Genomic DNA, 17,663 nt, shown 5'->3' with positions numbered 1-17,663 from the left:
TCGGCCATACGTACCTGGTGAGGAACCCGACGTACAGGTCGCATCTACCTCAGAAACAATAGCATTGGAAGCTGATGAATCAACTGACGACAGGGTGCTAGAATCGCCTCCGCACCAAGAGCAAGACACTCGGGAAAGGCGTTATCCAGAAAGAATCAGGAAGCCTCCCCAGAGACTGAATATATGAATGGACTATTTTCATATGACATTGTATATTAAAAATGTTAATTGTTAAATGAGTATTATGGTACTGTTAATCTAAAAGGGGAGGAATTGTAATGTATGTAATGCATATATACCTTAAGGGAGAGAACTACTTTTTACAGCTCCTGTATACTGTAGTACCGGCAGTGACCATACCTGTATATAAACCCTGAGTAGTGATCTGTACAGTTAGTTCTAGAGTAACCCTCATTCAGTAAACACCTGTTGAATCGTTCCCTGCAGTCTGTTGTCTGATTATTGAAGAACACGACATTAAGATACACGGACATAACAAGGATCGGGTGGGAAAGTGGAGTTGAGGCCAAGATCAGATCAGCCATGATCTCATTGAATGGCGGGGCAGGCTCGAGGGGCCGAATGGCCTACTCCTGCTCCTATTTCTTCTGTTCTTATGCCAGTCATCATCACCAATGTTCCCTCTTTTTTTTTGGTGCGCGGTCCCTTTAAATTTGCTGTGCGGCATTTTTTCCAGTGGCAGCAGCTGGTGAGCGGCCTGCGCGGGACCTCCTGATCGATGCACAGCCGTGCACCTGAGGGGGAACATTGATCATCACCCGAGTGAATAAATCAGCACCAAATTAGTGCACCTTGTCCTCTAGGAGTGTAATCTCTATGAGTAACAAAGCACCATGCCAGTGCACAGTCTACTTTAATAAAATAATTGCAAAGTTCACACAATCACTCTACTCTATTCTATCACCATGCTTCCCATAGCTCCTTCTATGTGTCACCTGAGAGCCAGAATCATGGCGGGGGGGGGGTTGATTCCTCATGCTGTACAGGAGGGTCATGGAACTGAGGTGGCCATCATCTCACGTCAGCTTGCTCCTGGTCAGTATGATAAAAATATTGATCAGGTATGCCGCAAAGTTGTACGAGAGTGAAGTGAGAGAGTCAAGCGCTGTTCCTCGGCCTCTTACACTGTTCCAATGAAGCTCAACGTAAGCCCGAGGAACAGCACCTCATCTTTCAATTAGGCACTTTACTGCCTTCTGGACTCAACATTGAGTTCAACAATTTCAGACTATAACCCCTGCCCCTATTTTTTCAGGCGGCAGGTGTTGATGATTCTGCTATCCCCATTTGCAACCTTTAATCTCTCCTGCCTTCCACCCTATCATAGACCGTCCCTTTTGTTCTTTCCTCCCCTCTCCCCTTTCCCCTTTCCCTGCACCTGCTTAATATCTGTTACATCTCCAACTTTTTCCAGTTCCGACAAAGGGTCACAGACCTGAAACGTTAACTCTGTTTCTCTCTCCACGGATGCTGCCTGACCTGCCGAGTGTTTCCAGCATTTTCTGTTGTTATTTCAGATTTCCAGTTTCCGCAGTATTTTGCTATTGTACTGTTTTACTTTTACCTGGTTGCTCCCCAATCTGCTGCTGAAGTGTACATTGTAATTTACATGAGTTGCTGCGTTTGTTTCTCTTACATAAAAGAAGGAAATAGAAAGAACTTGCATTTATATAACACCTGTCACGACCTCAGGACGTCCCAAAGTGCTTTACAGCCAATGAATACATGTGAAGTGTAGTCACTTGTTGTAATGTAGGTAATGTGGCAGCCAATTTGTGCACAGCAAGCTCCCACAAACAGCAACGTGATAATGACCAGATGATCTGTTTTTTAGTGCTGTTGGTTGAGGGATAACTAGGTACATGGTCCCTGTCTAACATCTTGGCAATTGTAAATGTTGAGCTCAAGCTGGCTCATCGTTAGTTAAAACTGAAGTTGTTTGGTCACTTGAATGAGGGTTTCTTGTTCTTGTAGCACTGAGTAATGTAATATTACTAAAACAGCAATTAATTCAAACCCACACAAGTACAATGGAAAGAGTAGTCACTTCATCATTTGCAATTGGAAGCTGTTATTGAAAAGCTGAGAGTTGTTAACTGTGACATTGCACACCTGGTGTTGTGGCAGCTTCGTACAATGGGGTTTAATTTAACTCGGCCAAGTGGAGGCATGTTAAGCATTATTAGTCAGTGTTTGTGTGGGTGTAAATTCCGAACAAAAATGGAAAAAAAAATGAGCTGATTTCACGAGTTGGCCAACGTGGCCCTCGCAAGGAGCTTATATTTCTTTGATCTTTAGCCAGCCCAGTCATACAGATCAGTTTTATTTTCAATATAAAGCTGATTTTCCCCATTTACTTTGGAATGTGGCTACCATTTTAGATTCACAACAAATTTAAAGTTTGCCCCCTTTTCATGAGCAGTTCTTCAGACTGACTACACTTGAGCAACAGTCGACATCATAAATGGGGTCTGTTTCTGCTGCTGTAGAGGCTTCACAACTGAAAATTAAACTTATTTAAAATGTTTTATTTTAAATTTGTTAAATTTAAGAAGCTGCTTTCTCACTGCTCAACTGATTAAGGAAGTAAATAGCAGAACCACACAGGCGAGGACAGTCTCAGCTTTGACCATGACTAGGCGTGCTACAATTGGTCTCGGTGCTCAGTCGTCTGGGTTAAGGATCAGAAAACGTGGGAGTTCCCACTCCTGACCGATTGATGTGGTCCTCGTTGGAAGTTTAGGGGTGTGAACATTGGCTGAGTTTGATTTTGACATGTCTCTCCTTCCCCCCCCCCATGAATGAATGGTCCGTCGACACTCACTGTCTAAGTTCACACATGAAGAATGGCCATTGGGCAAGGTACTGGAGGCTGCCCTGCATCAGTGACACTGTGTCCTTAACAGGAGTCAACACGGCAGAAGGGAAGAAGGTGAAGGAATAAAATTGGCCGAGAAATGAGGGGAAAATATCATTAAGCCTAGAAGTTTTAAATGAATGATGTTGAGTGCTTGATTCAAATTTTAAAAAGAGCTAAAGGTCGATGAGTAGGTCCAACTATCTTTCTTTTACGTGTTGATTGATTGCTGTGCCTTTTCCACATTTCCTGGTCTTCAGACAACACCGTTTATCACTAGTTGGAATAAGTTCAGTGTAAATATTTTGAATCAGAGATTTAACCTGAGCTGGTGATAGTCTCCCCACTGGAGCTATTTTACTCTAATCCCATGTACTGGGTAGATGTCGCTAAATGTCACCATTTTATACCATTAGACTAAGTTCACCACGTAAATGGGAATAGTTATGGATTTTAGAGGAACTTAACTGGTAATCGTCAGTATTGCTAAAAGAAAAGAAAGACTTGTATTTATATAGCGTCTTTCACGACCACTAGACGTCTCAAAGCGCTTTACAGCCAATGAAGTACTTTTGAAGTGGAGTCACTGTTATAATGTGGGAAACGTGGCAGCCAATTTGCGCACAGCAAAGTCCCACAAACAGCAATGAGATAATGACCAGATAATCTGTTTTTGTTATGTTGGTTGAGGGATAAATATTGGCCAGGACACTGGGGATAACTCCCCTGCTCTTCTTCGAAATAGTGCCATGGGATCTTTTACATCCACTCGAGAGAGCAGACAGGCCCTCGGTTTAACGTCTCATCCGAAAGATGGCACCTCCAATATAGTGCAGCACCCCCTCAGTGCTGCACTGGAGTGTCAACCTAGCTGTATGTGCTCAAGTCCCTGGAGTGTAAAGGCAGCATGCTTGTGTTTTCCCTACCTTTTAGTACATGTGTGTGTCTGCGTGTGTGTTGGCACAGTTGAAATTTTGTCTGGTTTCGCTGGTATAGACACGAGTGTACTTCCAGTTTCCTAGCCGTTAATGGAATGGATGGGAGGGGGATTGCCTTCATTTTGTCAGGAGTTCCAGGTAAGCTTCTGTATATGATCAGAATCATATTTTGACTTCAATTTCCTGAACACTCGAATTTTATAGGATCAAAAGCCAAAACCTGTAAAGCTTAAACGTTCCGCTCCAGACAGCAAGACATTTTAGGCATCTAATCACATTGATAAAAAATGTATGTTTTATTAAGTCTTTTCTATTTTCATTTAGATTTAATTGGTCAATGAATCTTTAAATGGCTGTGGAACAAAGATTTCTAAATTGACTGTTTAAGCGCCTTGGGACGTTTTACTACATTAGAGGTGCTACATAAATGCAAGTTGTTGTTGTTTTGATCCCCAGTTTATATTCATAATGACCCAAGAAAAATCCTGATGTAACATGCAATGTCTGGGAAAACTTAGTTGTGCATTTATTAGTGTTGAGTTATCTTCTCTATTCTATTTAAAGACCTTAACCCATTAAGCAACTTGGCTAAAATGCTTGGAAAAGTATTAGCGAAATTGAAGTGTAATTAGTGCTGTGTTAAACTGACGACTGGATAAGTGTCCTGCTGTGTATAAACAGCTGGGAGAAGCATGCACTGTAGATGTTATCAGTTAATGAAGGATTCTAAATCTAACACCATTTCATGAAAGCTGTTTTTGAAAATTAATGAGGATGGATTCTTTGCAGAGTAAGGTATTTGCTGTGTTCTCAAGTGAATGTTTGATCTGTGAGGTAGAGGGGGAGAGAGAGAGAGAGAGAGAATCAGACTGAGATTAAGAGACATTGGCTAGACAGTGGCTAGAATTTCCTTAGAGCTGCTCCCACTCCACCGCCGTAACTTCCGGCAAAGTTACAGTGGCAGAACAGGAACAGCTCCAAGGAAATTCCAACCACTGTGAGGGAAGAGGAGGGGGAGGGGACAAGAAATATTTGTGGGTGGCAAAAAGTAACAGAGAAAATAAGAATAATCTTAAAATTCTATTTTATATTAATTACTTATCTTAATTAGTAAGTAGTGAGGGATAAGGAACATTGTTAGTGTTGCCTATTTTAAATGTTTGCAAATAGTGGTGAAATGGTTCATTGCTCTGTATTAACTCTTACTGTAATGGACTGTACGAGAAGTGTAGCTATTGTCCCACAAAAACTGCTGCAGATATTTTGGCAGAACAGGCTATGATGTAATGCAGAGCAGTGCAGGAAATTTCCACTTCCATATACTGTTTTGCGCTGAGCTGAGCTTTAAATCCCATATCTCGCCCCGTCATTCAGGCCACCTTTTTCCACCTCCAAAATATTGCCCGTCTTTGCCCTTACCTCAATCCACTGTCACTGAAACCCTCATCCATTGCCTTTGACTTCTCTGATGCTATTCTCACTTGCTTCCTCAGCTTTGTCTTGCAAAAAACTCCAACTCATTACAAACTCTGCTACCTGCATGCTATCCCCTATCACTACTGTCCTCACCAACCTGCATTGGCTTCCATCCCCACTGCATTGAAGTCAAACTCTTCGGCCTGATTTGCAGATTTCTGCCCGGTCCCGTCTCTCTCCTCCACCCCCACGGGTGCTGGTTTGTGTCTTCTACTCATCTGGCTCTGGTTTCCTTTGCATCCTTCCTTCTTTCATTCTACCTTCGGTAGCAGAGCTTTTAATAATCTCATTCCACTCTAAAACGCTCACCTTAAAAGGCTCCACCTTGCTACCTCTCTTGCTACCTTCAAAAGGTTCCTCAACACCTACCTCTTTACCCACAATTTGAGTCACCTCCCCTAATTCCTCTACTACCCTTTCACATGTCGGAAATTTCATGGGATGTTTTACTATGATGATGCAAGTTGTTGTTGTTGATTCATGCTCATTACCTCTTTGAGCGCTTTTATGAGCCATTGTCACTCTGAAAATTCAACACAGATTCCTGTACAAACTCGTGATCGGAATGCATGTTTAGACCTGGCTGATACTGACCGTGCATCTGGTAGCTGTAAGGTGCCTGGCCTGGCGAAGGTGTACTGAAACTGGTGCCATAGCCGAGAAATCCCGTCTGCCCTGGTGAGTGGGCCTGGCTCAGGCCATCTTCTGTCTTGATGCCTGATCGAAAGGCACATTGTTACATCCGGAAGATGTGAACCGAACCAAATGCATGTTAATATGCATCCGCTTACAAATACGCCTTGACACATTCGCTTAAGTAACTCTTTCAAAAGTGCATGAGGTCAATTGAAAGCTACTTAACACATCTGATTTAATGTTGGACACTCATTAAAAATCAACTTGAGTAGAACATCCTGTTTTGAGAGAATGGAGTCTTAAAATATTACTCCCTTCCTCTAACATTTCTTTACATCCAACACAGACTTCCTGTTGGATTTATTACAGTGCTTGCCTGAGCACTCAATGGAGGTGTGCTGATGTCAGTGCAGTTCACTGTGGTCTCCTGGAGTATGTTTTCTGCAACCATGTAATCTAGCTTTCAAAATTAGACCAGTTCAGATGCCATTTTAAAATCTTTCAAGGCACTATTATAAATTATGTAATTTGCGATGCAATTAGATCATTGTGAAGTACATTGTGAAGAAAACAGAAAATAATTGTACACCCTCTAGACAGTACACACTGCAGCCCTGGTGCGCTGGTGGCGGAGGGAGTGGACGTTTAAGGGGACTGAATTCCGATCGAGGTGATGAATTCCCTCGCTCTCCTGTAAAGTGTGTCACAACAATGCTAACAAAAAACTTATATTTATATAGCGCCTTTAACGTAGTAAAATGTCCTAAGGCGCTTCACAGGAGCGTTATCAAACAAAATTTGACACTGAGCCACATAAGGAGATACTAGGGCAGATGACAAAAAGCTTGGTCAAAGAGGCAGATTTTAAGGAGCGTCTTAAAGGAGGAAAGAGAGGAGGAGAGGTTTAGGGAAGGAATTCCAGAGCTTAGGGCCCAGGCAGCTGAAGGCACGGCCGCCAATAGTGGAGCGATTCAAGAGGCCAGATTTGGAGGAACGCAGATATCTCGGGGGGGTGGGGGGGAGGGTTGTGGGGCTGTAGGAGATTACAGAGATAGGGAGGGACGAGGCCATGGAGGGATTTGAAAACGAGGATGAGAAGGATGACTGCATATCTGTAGTGCCTCCTGGCTGATATGCGGAGGTTGTCCATGGCTGCCTGAAATCCTTTCCCACAAAAAGGTTGAGTGTGGGGGTTACCTTCAAAACCACATTGAGTGCAGTGCAGGCAAGTGAGTGTGGCTGCCGATCTTCATGCATTATGTGACAGAGCTGACCTATTGCCTTTGGTGAAGTGCACACTCCTTATACACATAGAATCATAGAACTACACAGCCCAGAATGAGGCCATTTGGCCCATTGGCTCTTTGTTAGTGCTATCTAATTAATCCCAATCTCTTGCTCTTTCCCCATAGCCCTGTAAATTTTTTCCCTTCAAGTATTTACCCAATTCCCTTCTGAATATTACTGTTGAATCTGCTTCCACCACCCTTTCAGGCAGTGCATTCCAGATTCCACATCTCCTCCTTAAGGTCCTCATGTAAGCTGTGCTGCCTGTATATTCTATGGGGAGGGTAATACCTGCGGGGCTAAATCCTCCTTAAATGCCGTCTGACTCTCCTTTGCTCCATCCTGTGTTGTTCCTCCTTCTCTATGATAATGGCATACCAGGGTATGCCCATATGGAATGCTAGGCCTGCTCCTGAGAAGCCCTTAGTGGGGTATGTGGATGGGAGGGTGGGGTTAGGTGGTGATAATCTGCTGGTGGTCTGAACGTGTCATGGTGCAAGGAGAAGCAAGTCCAGCTGTGTGTAGGCAGAATGGCAAAAAAAAAAATCCGCAGCACCAAGTGTTTCCCAGCTGAAGAATCGTTAATGAAACTCTCCGCACGCTTCAGGCTCAGAAACTCCTCAATTCTGTCTGTCTCAGCTGATGCTGGCAGCAATTGCTACTAATAATTCTCAGTCTAAGTCACCCTGAGTGCGTTGTGAATGTAAAAGCAGGAATCTTTAGACCTGCAGCACCACTGGCACCTTCTTCAACAGCACCTCCCAAGCCCGCGACCTCAGCCACCTAGACAGGCCAGGGCAGCAGGCGCATGGCAACACCATCACCTCCAAGTGCCCCTCCAAATCACACACCAACCTGACTTGGAAATATATCGCCGTCCCTTCATCGTCGCTGGGTCAAAATCAAGTACCTTCACCACACGGACTGCTGCGGTTCAAGAAGGCGGCTCACCACCACCTTCTCAAGGGCAATTAGGGGTGGGCAATAAATGCTAGCCTTGAAGGCGACGCCCAGATCCCAGAAACGAATAAAAAGTAAATGATCATATATGTAAATGAGGATGCATGGGACTTGTCGGATGGATTGCAGGAAGAGCCAGAAAGCGCGAGGAAACTCAGGTTGGAGCAATTTTATAGTGGAAAGCTGGCTTCTGCCCAATTTTACTGCCACCAAAAGTCATTTGCCCCAATTATGCATTGGTAATACACAACTCTGTTCATGGATTTCAATGCTTACTTTCCAGATCTCTGAGTTTGAGGCCTGCCTTTCACCTGACTCTGCCAGCCTCAGTTTTGGCATTTTTATCTGAAATACAATAAGCAGGCCGGGTATGGGCATCAAAATTGCTCGCGGGCCTCTGTTTGCCAAGCATGAAGTGACATTGCTTTCCTAGAGCTATTTCCTCTGAAGAAGTGGTCTCAGTGGATTGTGAAATCACTCAGAGTTTTCTTGCTGTTTGATGTTGCAAATTGTCAGATGCATGCTCCAAAGGACAGCAAAAAAAAAATACAGTAAGCCTTTTTCTCTCTTTTAAAAAAAATACCTTTGAAACGTTTAAGTCTGACAGTTGGAGTGTGACATCCGGAGTGTAACAGACGATGTCAAAACTTTCATATAAAATAGATATATAATTCTTTACATTCTGCCTGCATATGATGTATTTACTTCTCCGTAATTTTATTTCTGGTATTCAATCCTTAAAACACTTAGCCATTGCCAAGGACTGTTGAAATAAAAGAATGGTAAGGGTCATAATGAAACCGGGCCACCATTTCAGGGTTTATTTCTGCTTCAACAGCTACCCTTCTGCCCATTTATTTTATGAAGTGAAGCATTTTATGGGTCAAAAACTTCATGGAAGTCAAAATCAGATGTGCTTCATTTTCGCTGTTTAGGCGGGCCATAAGTTAATTGTAATGAATGCGCATATTCTGCTTGAAGTATCCTGTTTGACCAAATACAACCTTTGTACTCACTGTAAGAAGGTAAACCGTAGGGTTGACTTGGTGGCGGATAAGTAGCGTAAGCAGCAGCTTGCTGAATCCCTGTGGTGTACTGTGCTTGTCCATAGGCCGCCATGGTGTGGAAGGAGGGTGTAGGAATAATGTGCGGATATGATCTGATTGGGATAAATAAAAGATAAATAAATCAACCTGGTATCCATTACCTATGCCTATAAATTATTCATATTTGAAAAGTACGTTAGAGCGATTAGATTGTTGGTAGATAGAAAGGGGGGGGTTTTCATTGGGTGATTGGGGTATTCACAGCGACACCTCCTGTTGATGGGAAATGAAAAGACCAACAAGCAGAAATGGAAAATGCTTTTATTTCAAAACAAGCAAAAAAGAACCCAGATCCATAACTGAGAGCTAGCAATGAACTCGGGCGCGTGCTTTTATGTGAGGTTTAGTAAGCCAAGGTTTCCTTTAGCACGTAACAAAACATCCCTGGTGTGCTAACCTCCACATTTAAGCGTGCACCTTCTTATTCATTATTGCCGAACTCAAACACCAATGAGATGACATTAAGTGTTCCTTGGAGAGTCTGATTTTGATTCCAGAAAATTCTGCCAGGCAATAAATATTACACTAAGACCTGGAGTGGCCGTACAAGGAATGGACTCAAAGGAAGGGTAAGTGATGCAACAAGGAATGGACTTTGCCTGAACCATGAGGTGAATCAACACTGCAAGGAATGGACTAACAGATATTGAGAGGAGGGTGGGGATTAGAATGCAAGGAATAAACTTGGACTGGAGTAGGGAGTAAAATATGAGAAACAAATTCACAATGGGGAAAGAGGTGGAATGGCAATACAGAATGCACTGAGACACTAAAAATTACACTATAATAAATGGACTTTCCATTGAGCGAAAAAGGCACTTTTAAGAAATAGATACAGATTAAAGGTGAGCAACTATGAAAATACCAATTGTAACATAACACTGAAAAATATTGCATTTTGTAAGGGGAAGGGAGACATGTGACTATGAGAAAAATGACCAAGATTTAGCATGGTATTGGCTTTGTTAATCCTGTCATAGTACATAAGGGGTTGAAAAGCAGCTTAATTCACTGGGAAGTATGTCCAAACTCATTTTGATATGAATGTTACAGATTAAAGTTACTTTGCCTCAGCTCAGTCTCTGAGGGAGGGACCAAGTCATTTAATTTAAATACAGATTGCGGGACTTGTTCAAATATGTGTTTTTTTGCAAAATGAACAGACAGTCATTTCAAAATTGTTTGGTCCTTGTTATTTTCTGAAAAGCGTAGGGTAGATTTTGTGAGGCCCCCCTGGTTGCTGGTGGGGCCTTGGATATAGCGAGCACGTACATGGGCAGCAAGGCCCTGCGAGCAGGAAGTGGAGGCTTGTAAAATGTACCCTTATTTCTCAGCCTGGTAACTTTCAATTGGGGAGTCAGCCTGAAGACATAGCTCAGTAATAGTTAGGCCAAATAACTTGACCAGATGAGGAAGGGAAAAGTGGGGCCACAGAAGAATATATGGTTCACTCAGCAGCCACGTTTATTTTTTACTTTCTACGTACTTAAGGAGATAGACAAGTTTAATGAGTACTGCCACGTCATTGCTACTGTTCACCTTTTTTTACTGTTTAATAAACTTGTTAGGCAGTATAAGCCTATGTCACAGTCTAGTGTGGTGTTTTTCTAATGCCTTCCAAAGTCAAGGAAGATCAAGTGAATCCAAACAAAGTGAAGATGGTTGTCTGTTCAATCTCTGGATATCCTGCAGATTTAGCTAGATATCTGGACAAGTGAAAGCACTCTCCGAGCAACAAAGGGCAAAGGCTAACTTACTGGAGTGATCAGTGAAGTCAAACACCCCGAAATGTCTGGAGTAAAAGCCCTGACAATGTACCAGTGACAGCCACTTTATAACCTAATTAGTCAAGATGCTAAATAATCCCCGTCATTGGTAACAGCTGGACTAATTTTCACAAATTGCAGACTGAGTTTCCAATTGGCCTTCTAATCTTAACAGGTCAGTTGTTGAAGGACTGCCCAAGACAAAGCTTCAGATCACAGGCAAACTGCTGACAAAAATGAACTCTGGTAGAAACTTCTGACCAGCCAATATCTTTATTCAGAAAATAGAATGCAGCTGTGCCTTGCAATAGGCAATTGGAAAACAATTCATTTAAGTTTTGCTGGCTTACGAATGACCGAGAGTTTCAGAAAGATGGAGACCGACCATCGTAGCGGAACACAAATATAATGGGTTAAATTCTCGTCTTCACTGCCTAGCAATGAAAATCATGTGGGTTCTACAATGGGTGCTCAATCTGCTCTGCTCAATTACTGCCCAGACGGTGGAGATGAAAATTTATCTCAATGAAGCTCAGTCACACAGTGTGAGCACTGCAATTCCTGGCTTCAGTAGATGTGCTCATATGATATGTTACTGTTAACTCTATCTTTGTTTAGTGTAAAATCTAAAGTGGTTCGTCACTTAATGGGTCACATAATATGAGCTATGTAATTACTGTGACTGTCGTCAGCAATAAATGTACCAACAGAAACATAAATAAAATAGATAAGACTTAAAATAACAACTAAACATCTAAGTTAAAACAAAACATTATTAAAAAAGCACTTACTTTGATGTATAAATCTGGGATGAAAACTGGTGTGGTTGTCTTTTACTGAAAATATCACTGCTATTAGCTGTAGGATGTAAAACAAGCAATTAGAAAATGTAACTAAATCACAGAATCACAGAATCCCCACAGTGCAGATAGAGGCCATTTCGGCCCATCGAGCCTGCACCGACACATATCCCACCCTATCCCCGTAACCCCACGCATTTAATCCCCTAACACTAAGGGTCAATTTATCATAGCCAAATCAACCTAACCCGCACATCTTTGGACTGTGGGAGGAAACCGGAGCACCCAGAGAAAACCCACGCAGACACGGGGAGAATGTGCAAACTCCACACAGACAGTCGCCCGAGGCCAGATTTGAACCACTATGCCACCGTGCCCCCCAATTTGGAATAACATATTGAGGATATATTATCAGACCTATGGAATATCCTTCTTGCAGCACAGAGTATAGTTCACTTGCAGCAATTTATGGTCAGTCACAAGTCATATCCCACAGGGCTTCATAATGTGCTTTATTTACACTAAATGCTAATTAAGCTGGTAAGTGATTAGTTACAGTTAATTAGGTAGAAAGGTAAAAAGATGGGTTTAATATTCCATATATTCCTTTGGGATCTGGTTCCTGTTCAGCTATGGGTAGTAGATCATTTGGTGCGCAGTGTGGGTTTTGAATGCATTTACTCAGGAAATTCTTTTTCATTTTCAAGGAAAACTTCTTTTAGTAATTAGAAAGTGATGTGATGTTTTATTGTTTAAATATTCATAGAAATGGCATCGCACGTATGACATAAAAGTAGGGTTAAATACAAACGACGGACAATTACAGGCAGTGGGTAGCAGGAAAAATGTGTTATGTTTTGGTTTTTTTTCTAACCTCCTTGCTCTAGATTACTACAGCTCATATCTTGGATAATTCTCACAAGTTCGTCCCAATTCCTCAAACCTTTAAGAGTGTCTTTACCTTGAGGTTTAGGTAAGCTTTTGTAACTTGCCTGGGTAGTTGGCAGGAAACCTTGTTTGGTAATTGCTCTTAGGCACCTCACTATCTTATGACTCACTAAAATTCCACTTCAGCCTGCAAAAGTGGTAGATGATCAAAATAAGCAATGAATCGTTAGGATGAATTGTGGATGAAGAGATGGGGTGAAACATACTCAACAGGTAGAGAGAATTACAGACTAAGGATCATTAGGAAATTGCAGCAATCGGTTATGGAGGGAGAATGAAGAAAGATCCATGTTTGGGGGAGAGTTACAGCTGACAAACGCAGTCTTGTGTTGGTTCCTGGATTGTTATAGCTTCGCGTTAAAAGCAAAAATGCAGGAAAATAACTGTGATGTCCCAATATAAAAATATGGGTGAAGATTTGTTCTATTTCATGAAATCATAAACCTCTTCGTAAAGGATGCTTTATGACATCACTACACATTGCACACAGAGGAAATCTTCCGTCATGGAAATTACAGCATCGATGGCCGCTTTTAATCGATCCATGTGTCAACTTGTTACAGTTTCACAAGAAAGATCAGTGCTTTTCGTTCGGTTGTCAATGTCAATCCGATCAACTGTAGGGCGAGATTGAAGATTGCCCAAACCAAATGGATCAGCAGGAGGTTGGGACTACAGCCCATATGAACCAATCATTCGGACATTACTTTCTTTCACTGTTGGTTGCACACAAACTTCAATTTGAAATTTTGAGAACTTAAATCTACAAATGATCTGTTTATTTGAAGTGGATTAATGCTTCAGTTAAATAATGGGCAGTCCAATGTCATATGAATATGTTAAGCATTCACCTGCTATTATACTCAGCACGTCAACCCATGACCTCTACCACCTAGAAGGTCAAGGGCAGCAGGCGCATGGGAACATGATCACTTCCAAGTTCTCCTCCAAGTCACCCACCATCCTAAATTGGACATACATCGCCATTCCTTCACCGTCGCTGGGTCAAAATCCTGGAACTCCCTCCCTAACAGCACTGTGGGAGTACCTTCACCACACAGACTGCAGCGGTTCAAGAAGAAGGCGGCTACTCACCACCACCTTCTCAAGGCCAACTAGAGATGGGCAATAAATGCTGGCCTTGCCAGCGACGCCCACATCCCAAGAATATTTTTTTTTAAATCTATTTATTTCTAGCCTAGCATATTTTCAGGTTTTAAAAATAGATGTTTGAAATGCACAGCAGGTTAATCAACATTTGAAGAAGAAAATGACAGGTTAACCTTTGATGTGAAGCTCCATCAGAACTCGCTTCTGAGGTTTTGTTTGACTGATACCGACTCACTCTTATCCATGTGGAAGCTATTTAAATATAAAAATTGTTTATTTAAATCATGGGACCCTCAATCCAGGTAATCGCTTACCTGTCCCTCTGGGTTACCATGGAATCTGGGACAGATGCAATAGTGAGCCGTTTTATCTTGCGAATGTTGAATGTGCTGCCAGTTAGATGGATGTTGTAAAAGGTTTCCATTCACAAACTAACAGGAGGTTAAATTCTGAATGAAAGGAGCTGGTCCCGGCATAATACTACTGAAGTTAATATAATTATTTTTACTTTCATATTTAAAATATCTCCAGCTCTTTGAGGATAAATTATTTTTGGCTTGTAAGGCAGAATTACAGTAGGCTGCAAAATGATGGAAAATGTGCCACATAAATTGGCAGGACATAGCCCAGATCTAGAAAATTATTTTTGCCCTTCTGTAGTTCTAAAACCGCCGAAGCTTAGGTTATGACAAGCTCAGTTTTCAGAGCACTTTAATCTCACCTGGTGCCTTAACATGTGATTAAAACCTACATTCAGGGCTGTTTTTGAGCTGTTGCCTTTTTTGAAGTTGTTTTTGCTATTTTTCTGGATTGTATGTTTCAATAATTTATTGTTGATGTTTCAGTGTCATCATTTAATAACTACACATAAGTATTCACCTGTGGTTGTACTAGAGAATCCACTGAAGAACATCATTTTCCAAGCCCACTTCCACTGCCATTTTCAATCCACACCAACCTCTTGTGGCCAAAGGGAATGATGGGGCGGTATGGATGTCAGTCAGAAAGGCGACCATTGGAAAAGTCTTTGTTTTCCATTTCTGCACCCAGCTCTAATACTAAGTACTCTTGAATAAAATATGGTGGCGATCAATGGCATGTGTTGGGTAACCCTAGCAGTCCCTGTAATTGCAGCTTCAGTATCACCTTCACCGGGTGCTTGAAAGATTGGAACATAAGGCACTGTGATAAACAAAGGTTGTCACCAGTTCTGTGAAGTATGGTACGCCTTTTGTGAATTTGAAGGATGCAAACTTGTAGGCACTAACTTACGATGGTCTTTCACACTTGCCGTTCATAAAGCTGCAATATTTTTGCTGCCAATGCAAAACATTGTTAATCCATTGTCATGGCAAAAATATGGAACAATGAGATGAATATATTTAGAGTTCTGAAGGCCCTATTAGTAGAGTGGGGTTCACCTTCACAAAAAAAAAGCTCAATTCTGATTAATACTAGAATTAGGAGCTGGATAACTATGGAGAGAGGCCAGCCCACTGTTAACACTGTTAGAACAGCATTCCAGTTACATAAGTGTGGATTCACCTACCTGCCGCATAAATGACGAAAAGCCTTTCTGCTGCGTGACTGCTGAAGAAAGAGGCTTGCCCTCTGTGCAACTGTGGGGAGGTTCTTCCACTGTGCAAGTTCAGAGAAGACTTCCCGCCGTATGTACAAGGAGAGGCTTCTATGCTGCCTAACTGCAGGAAGACCTGCCTAAGCTGTGCAGAAGTGGAAAGGCTTTCCTGCTGCATAATTAAAGAGGGGCCTTCCTGTTGCATAAGTGTGGAGAGGTGTACAGTTTTGCGACTGAAGAAACCAGCCTGATGTATAAATGTAGAGAGGCCTGCTTACTACACGAATGAAGAGATCTAAGTGCAAAGACATGTGTCTGGTCTGATTTATTGCATTGCCTTACAAATTGCGCAAATGCAAATGAACACTCCAGGGTTAACACAGTAAACTTACCTGAATTGGAGAAGTGTTCTAACGCTGTTGTAGCAATTTCACTGCTGCTCATTGACTCTGATTTGTCTGAAGAAAAAAGATATATCATTTACCGAACATTGATTAAATAGTTGTGAATATGACTGTGAGACATCAAAATCTAAAGAGAGAAAAATGAAGGAATGTCTGACTTTAAAATAATAATTTCTACTTCCTCCACTTGAAACAAATTGGACTAGTCATCCTGATGAGATGGTTCTCTGTGCCCCACATTCCACTCTTTCGCTGTGTTTTCCCTATATCTAGTGTTTGACTTTCCTCTTTATTTTGATGGCATTGAAAAAGGAAAGTATTCTGTGTCAAATGAAAATAGTAATCACTGATGTGTCTTTAATTTATTTTTCTCACTGTCTTCACCCGCCACTGTTCTCTTTGTATCAGTTCAGTTTCATTTGGTTGTCCTCGCATTTTCTTTGCTTTTCTTTTGTTTCTCCCTGATTATTTTTTGCTTTCATTCCTTCTTTCTCCCCGTTAATTTTCTTCAAATAAATTTTACACTTTATGCAACAGGAAAAGGTAAAATACTTTTTTTTCCATACCTGGGGTTATTAGAACATGGAATGTTTTACTAAAAGCAGCTATTGCGGCAGAAACTGCAACATCATTTAAAAGGAATTGGATAGGTATTTGAAAAGGCTGTTTGCCAGTATGTCAGTGTGCCTGATCCAAACCCGACACAATTTGTTATCCATAATGGACAGAAAATCATGTGTGCGGCGAATTGACAGTTCTGACTCTCTGCCCAAATTTCTGATATGCCCTCCTGCGATGTCATAAGAACATAAGAAATAGGAGCAGGGGTTGGCCATATGGCCCCTCGAGCCTGCTCTGCCATTCAATACGATCATGGCTGATCAGCGACCTCAACCCCACTTTCCCACCCGATCTCCTTATCCCTTGAATCCCCGAGAGTCCAAAACTCTATCTATCTCAGCCTTGAATATACTCAAAGACTCAGCATGCACAGCCCTCTGGGGTAGAGAATGCCAAAGATTCACAACCCTCTGAGTGAAGAAATTCCTCCTCATCTCAGTCTTAAATGGCCGACCCCTTATCCTGAGACTATGCCCCCTAGTTCTAGTGGGAGTTGTATACAGACCCCCAAACAGTAATGCGGAGGTTGGGGATGGCATTAAACGGGAAATTAGAGATGCATGCAATAAGGGCACAGCAGTTATCATGGGTGACTTTAATCTACATATAGATTGGTCTAACCAAATTAATAACAATACTGTGGAAGAGGAATTCCTAGAGTGTATACAGGATGGTTTCCTGGACCAATATGTCAAGGAACCAACTAGAGATCAGGTCATCTTAGACTGGGTATTATGTAATGAGAAAGGATTAATTAGCAATCTTGTTGTGCGAGGCCCCTTGGGGAGGAGCGATCATAATATGATAGAATTCTTCATTAAGATGGAGAGTGAAGTAGTTGATTCAGAGACGTGGGTACTAAATTTAAATAAAGGAAACTACGATGATATGAGGCACGAGTTGGCTAGGATGGATTGTGGAATGTTACTTAAAGGGTTGACGGTGAATAGGCAATGGCAAACATTTAAAGATCACATGGATGAACTACAGAATTTGTTCATCCCTGTTTGGCATAAAAATAAAACAAAAAAGGTGACTCAACATTGGCTAACAAGGGAAATTAGGGATATCATAAGATCCAAGGAGAGGACATATAAATTGGCCAGAAAAAGCAGCAAACCTGAGGATTGGGAGCAGTTTAGGATTCAGCAAAGGAG

General features: G+C 41.8%; 1 protein-coding gene across 7 annotated transcripts in view; it reads right to left on the bottom strand.

Annotated features, from left to right (window-relative positions):
- LOC147108815 (protein phosphatase EYA1-like) overlaps nucleotides 1-17,663 on the bottom strand; it is a 268,092-nt gene that overhangs the window by 134,918 nt on the left and 115,511 nt on the right. For all 7 annotated transcript variants that reach the window (XM_086005679.1, XM_086005680.1, XM_086005682.1 and 4 more), the window contains exons 3-6: nucleotides 15,874-15,939; nucleotides 11,839-11,905; nucleotides 9,192-9,334; nucleotides 5,887-6,009 (exon numbers count right to left, since the gene is read on the bottom strand). In XM_086005679.1, coding sequence (XP_085861805.1) covers nucleotides 5,887-6,009; nucleotides 9,192-9,334; nucleotides 11,839-11,905; nucleotides 15,874-15,939 — 399 coding nt within the window. The remainder of the gene's footprint in view (nucleotides 1-5,886; nucleotides 6,010-9,191; nucleotides 9,335-11,838; nucleotides 11,906-15,873; nucleotides 15,940-17,663) is intronic.

The sequence above is a fragment of the Somniosus microcephalus genome, chromosome 13 (genome assembly GCF_052327205.1).
Source record: "Somniosus microcephalus isolate GS21.2 chromosome 13, FLI_Smic_1.0, whole genome shotgun sequence".
NCBI lineage: Eukaryota > Metazoa > Chordata > Chondrichthyes > Squaliformes > Somniosidae > Somniosus > Somniosus microcephalus.
Note: the sequence above shows the minus strand (reverse complement) of the source record. Positions and strands in the feature narration are given on the sequence as shown.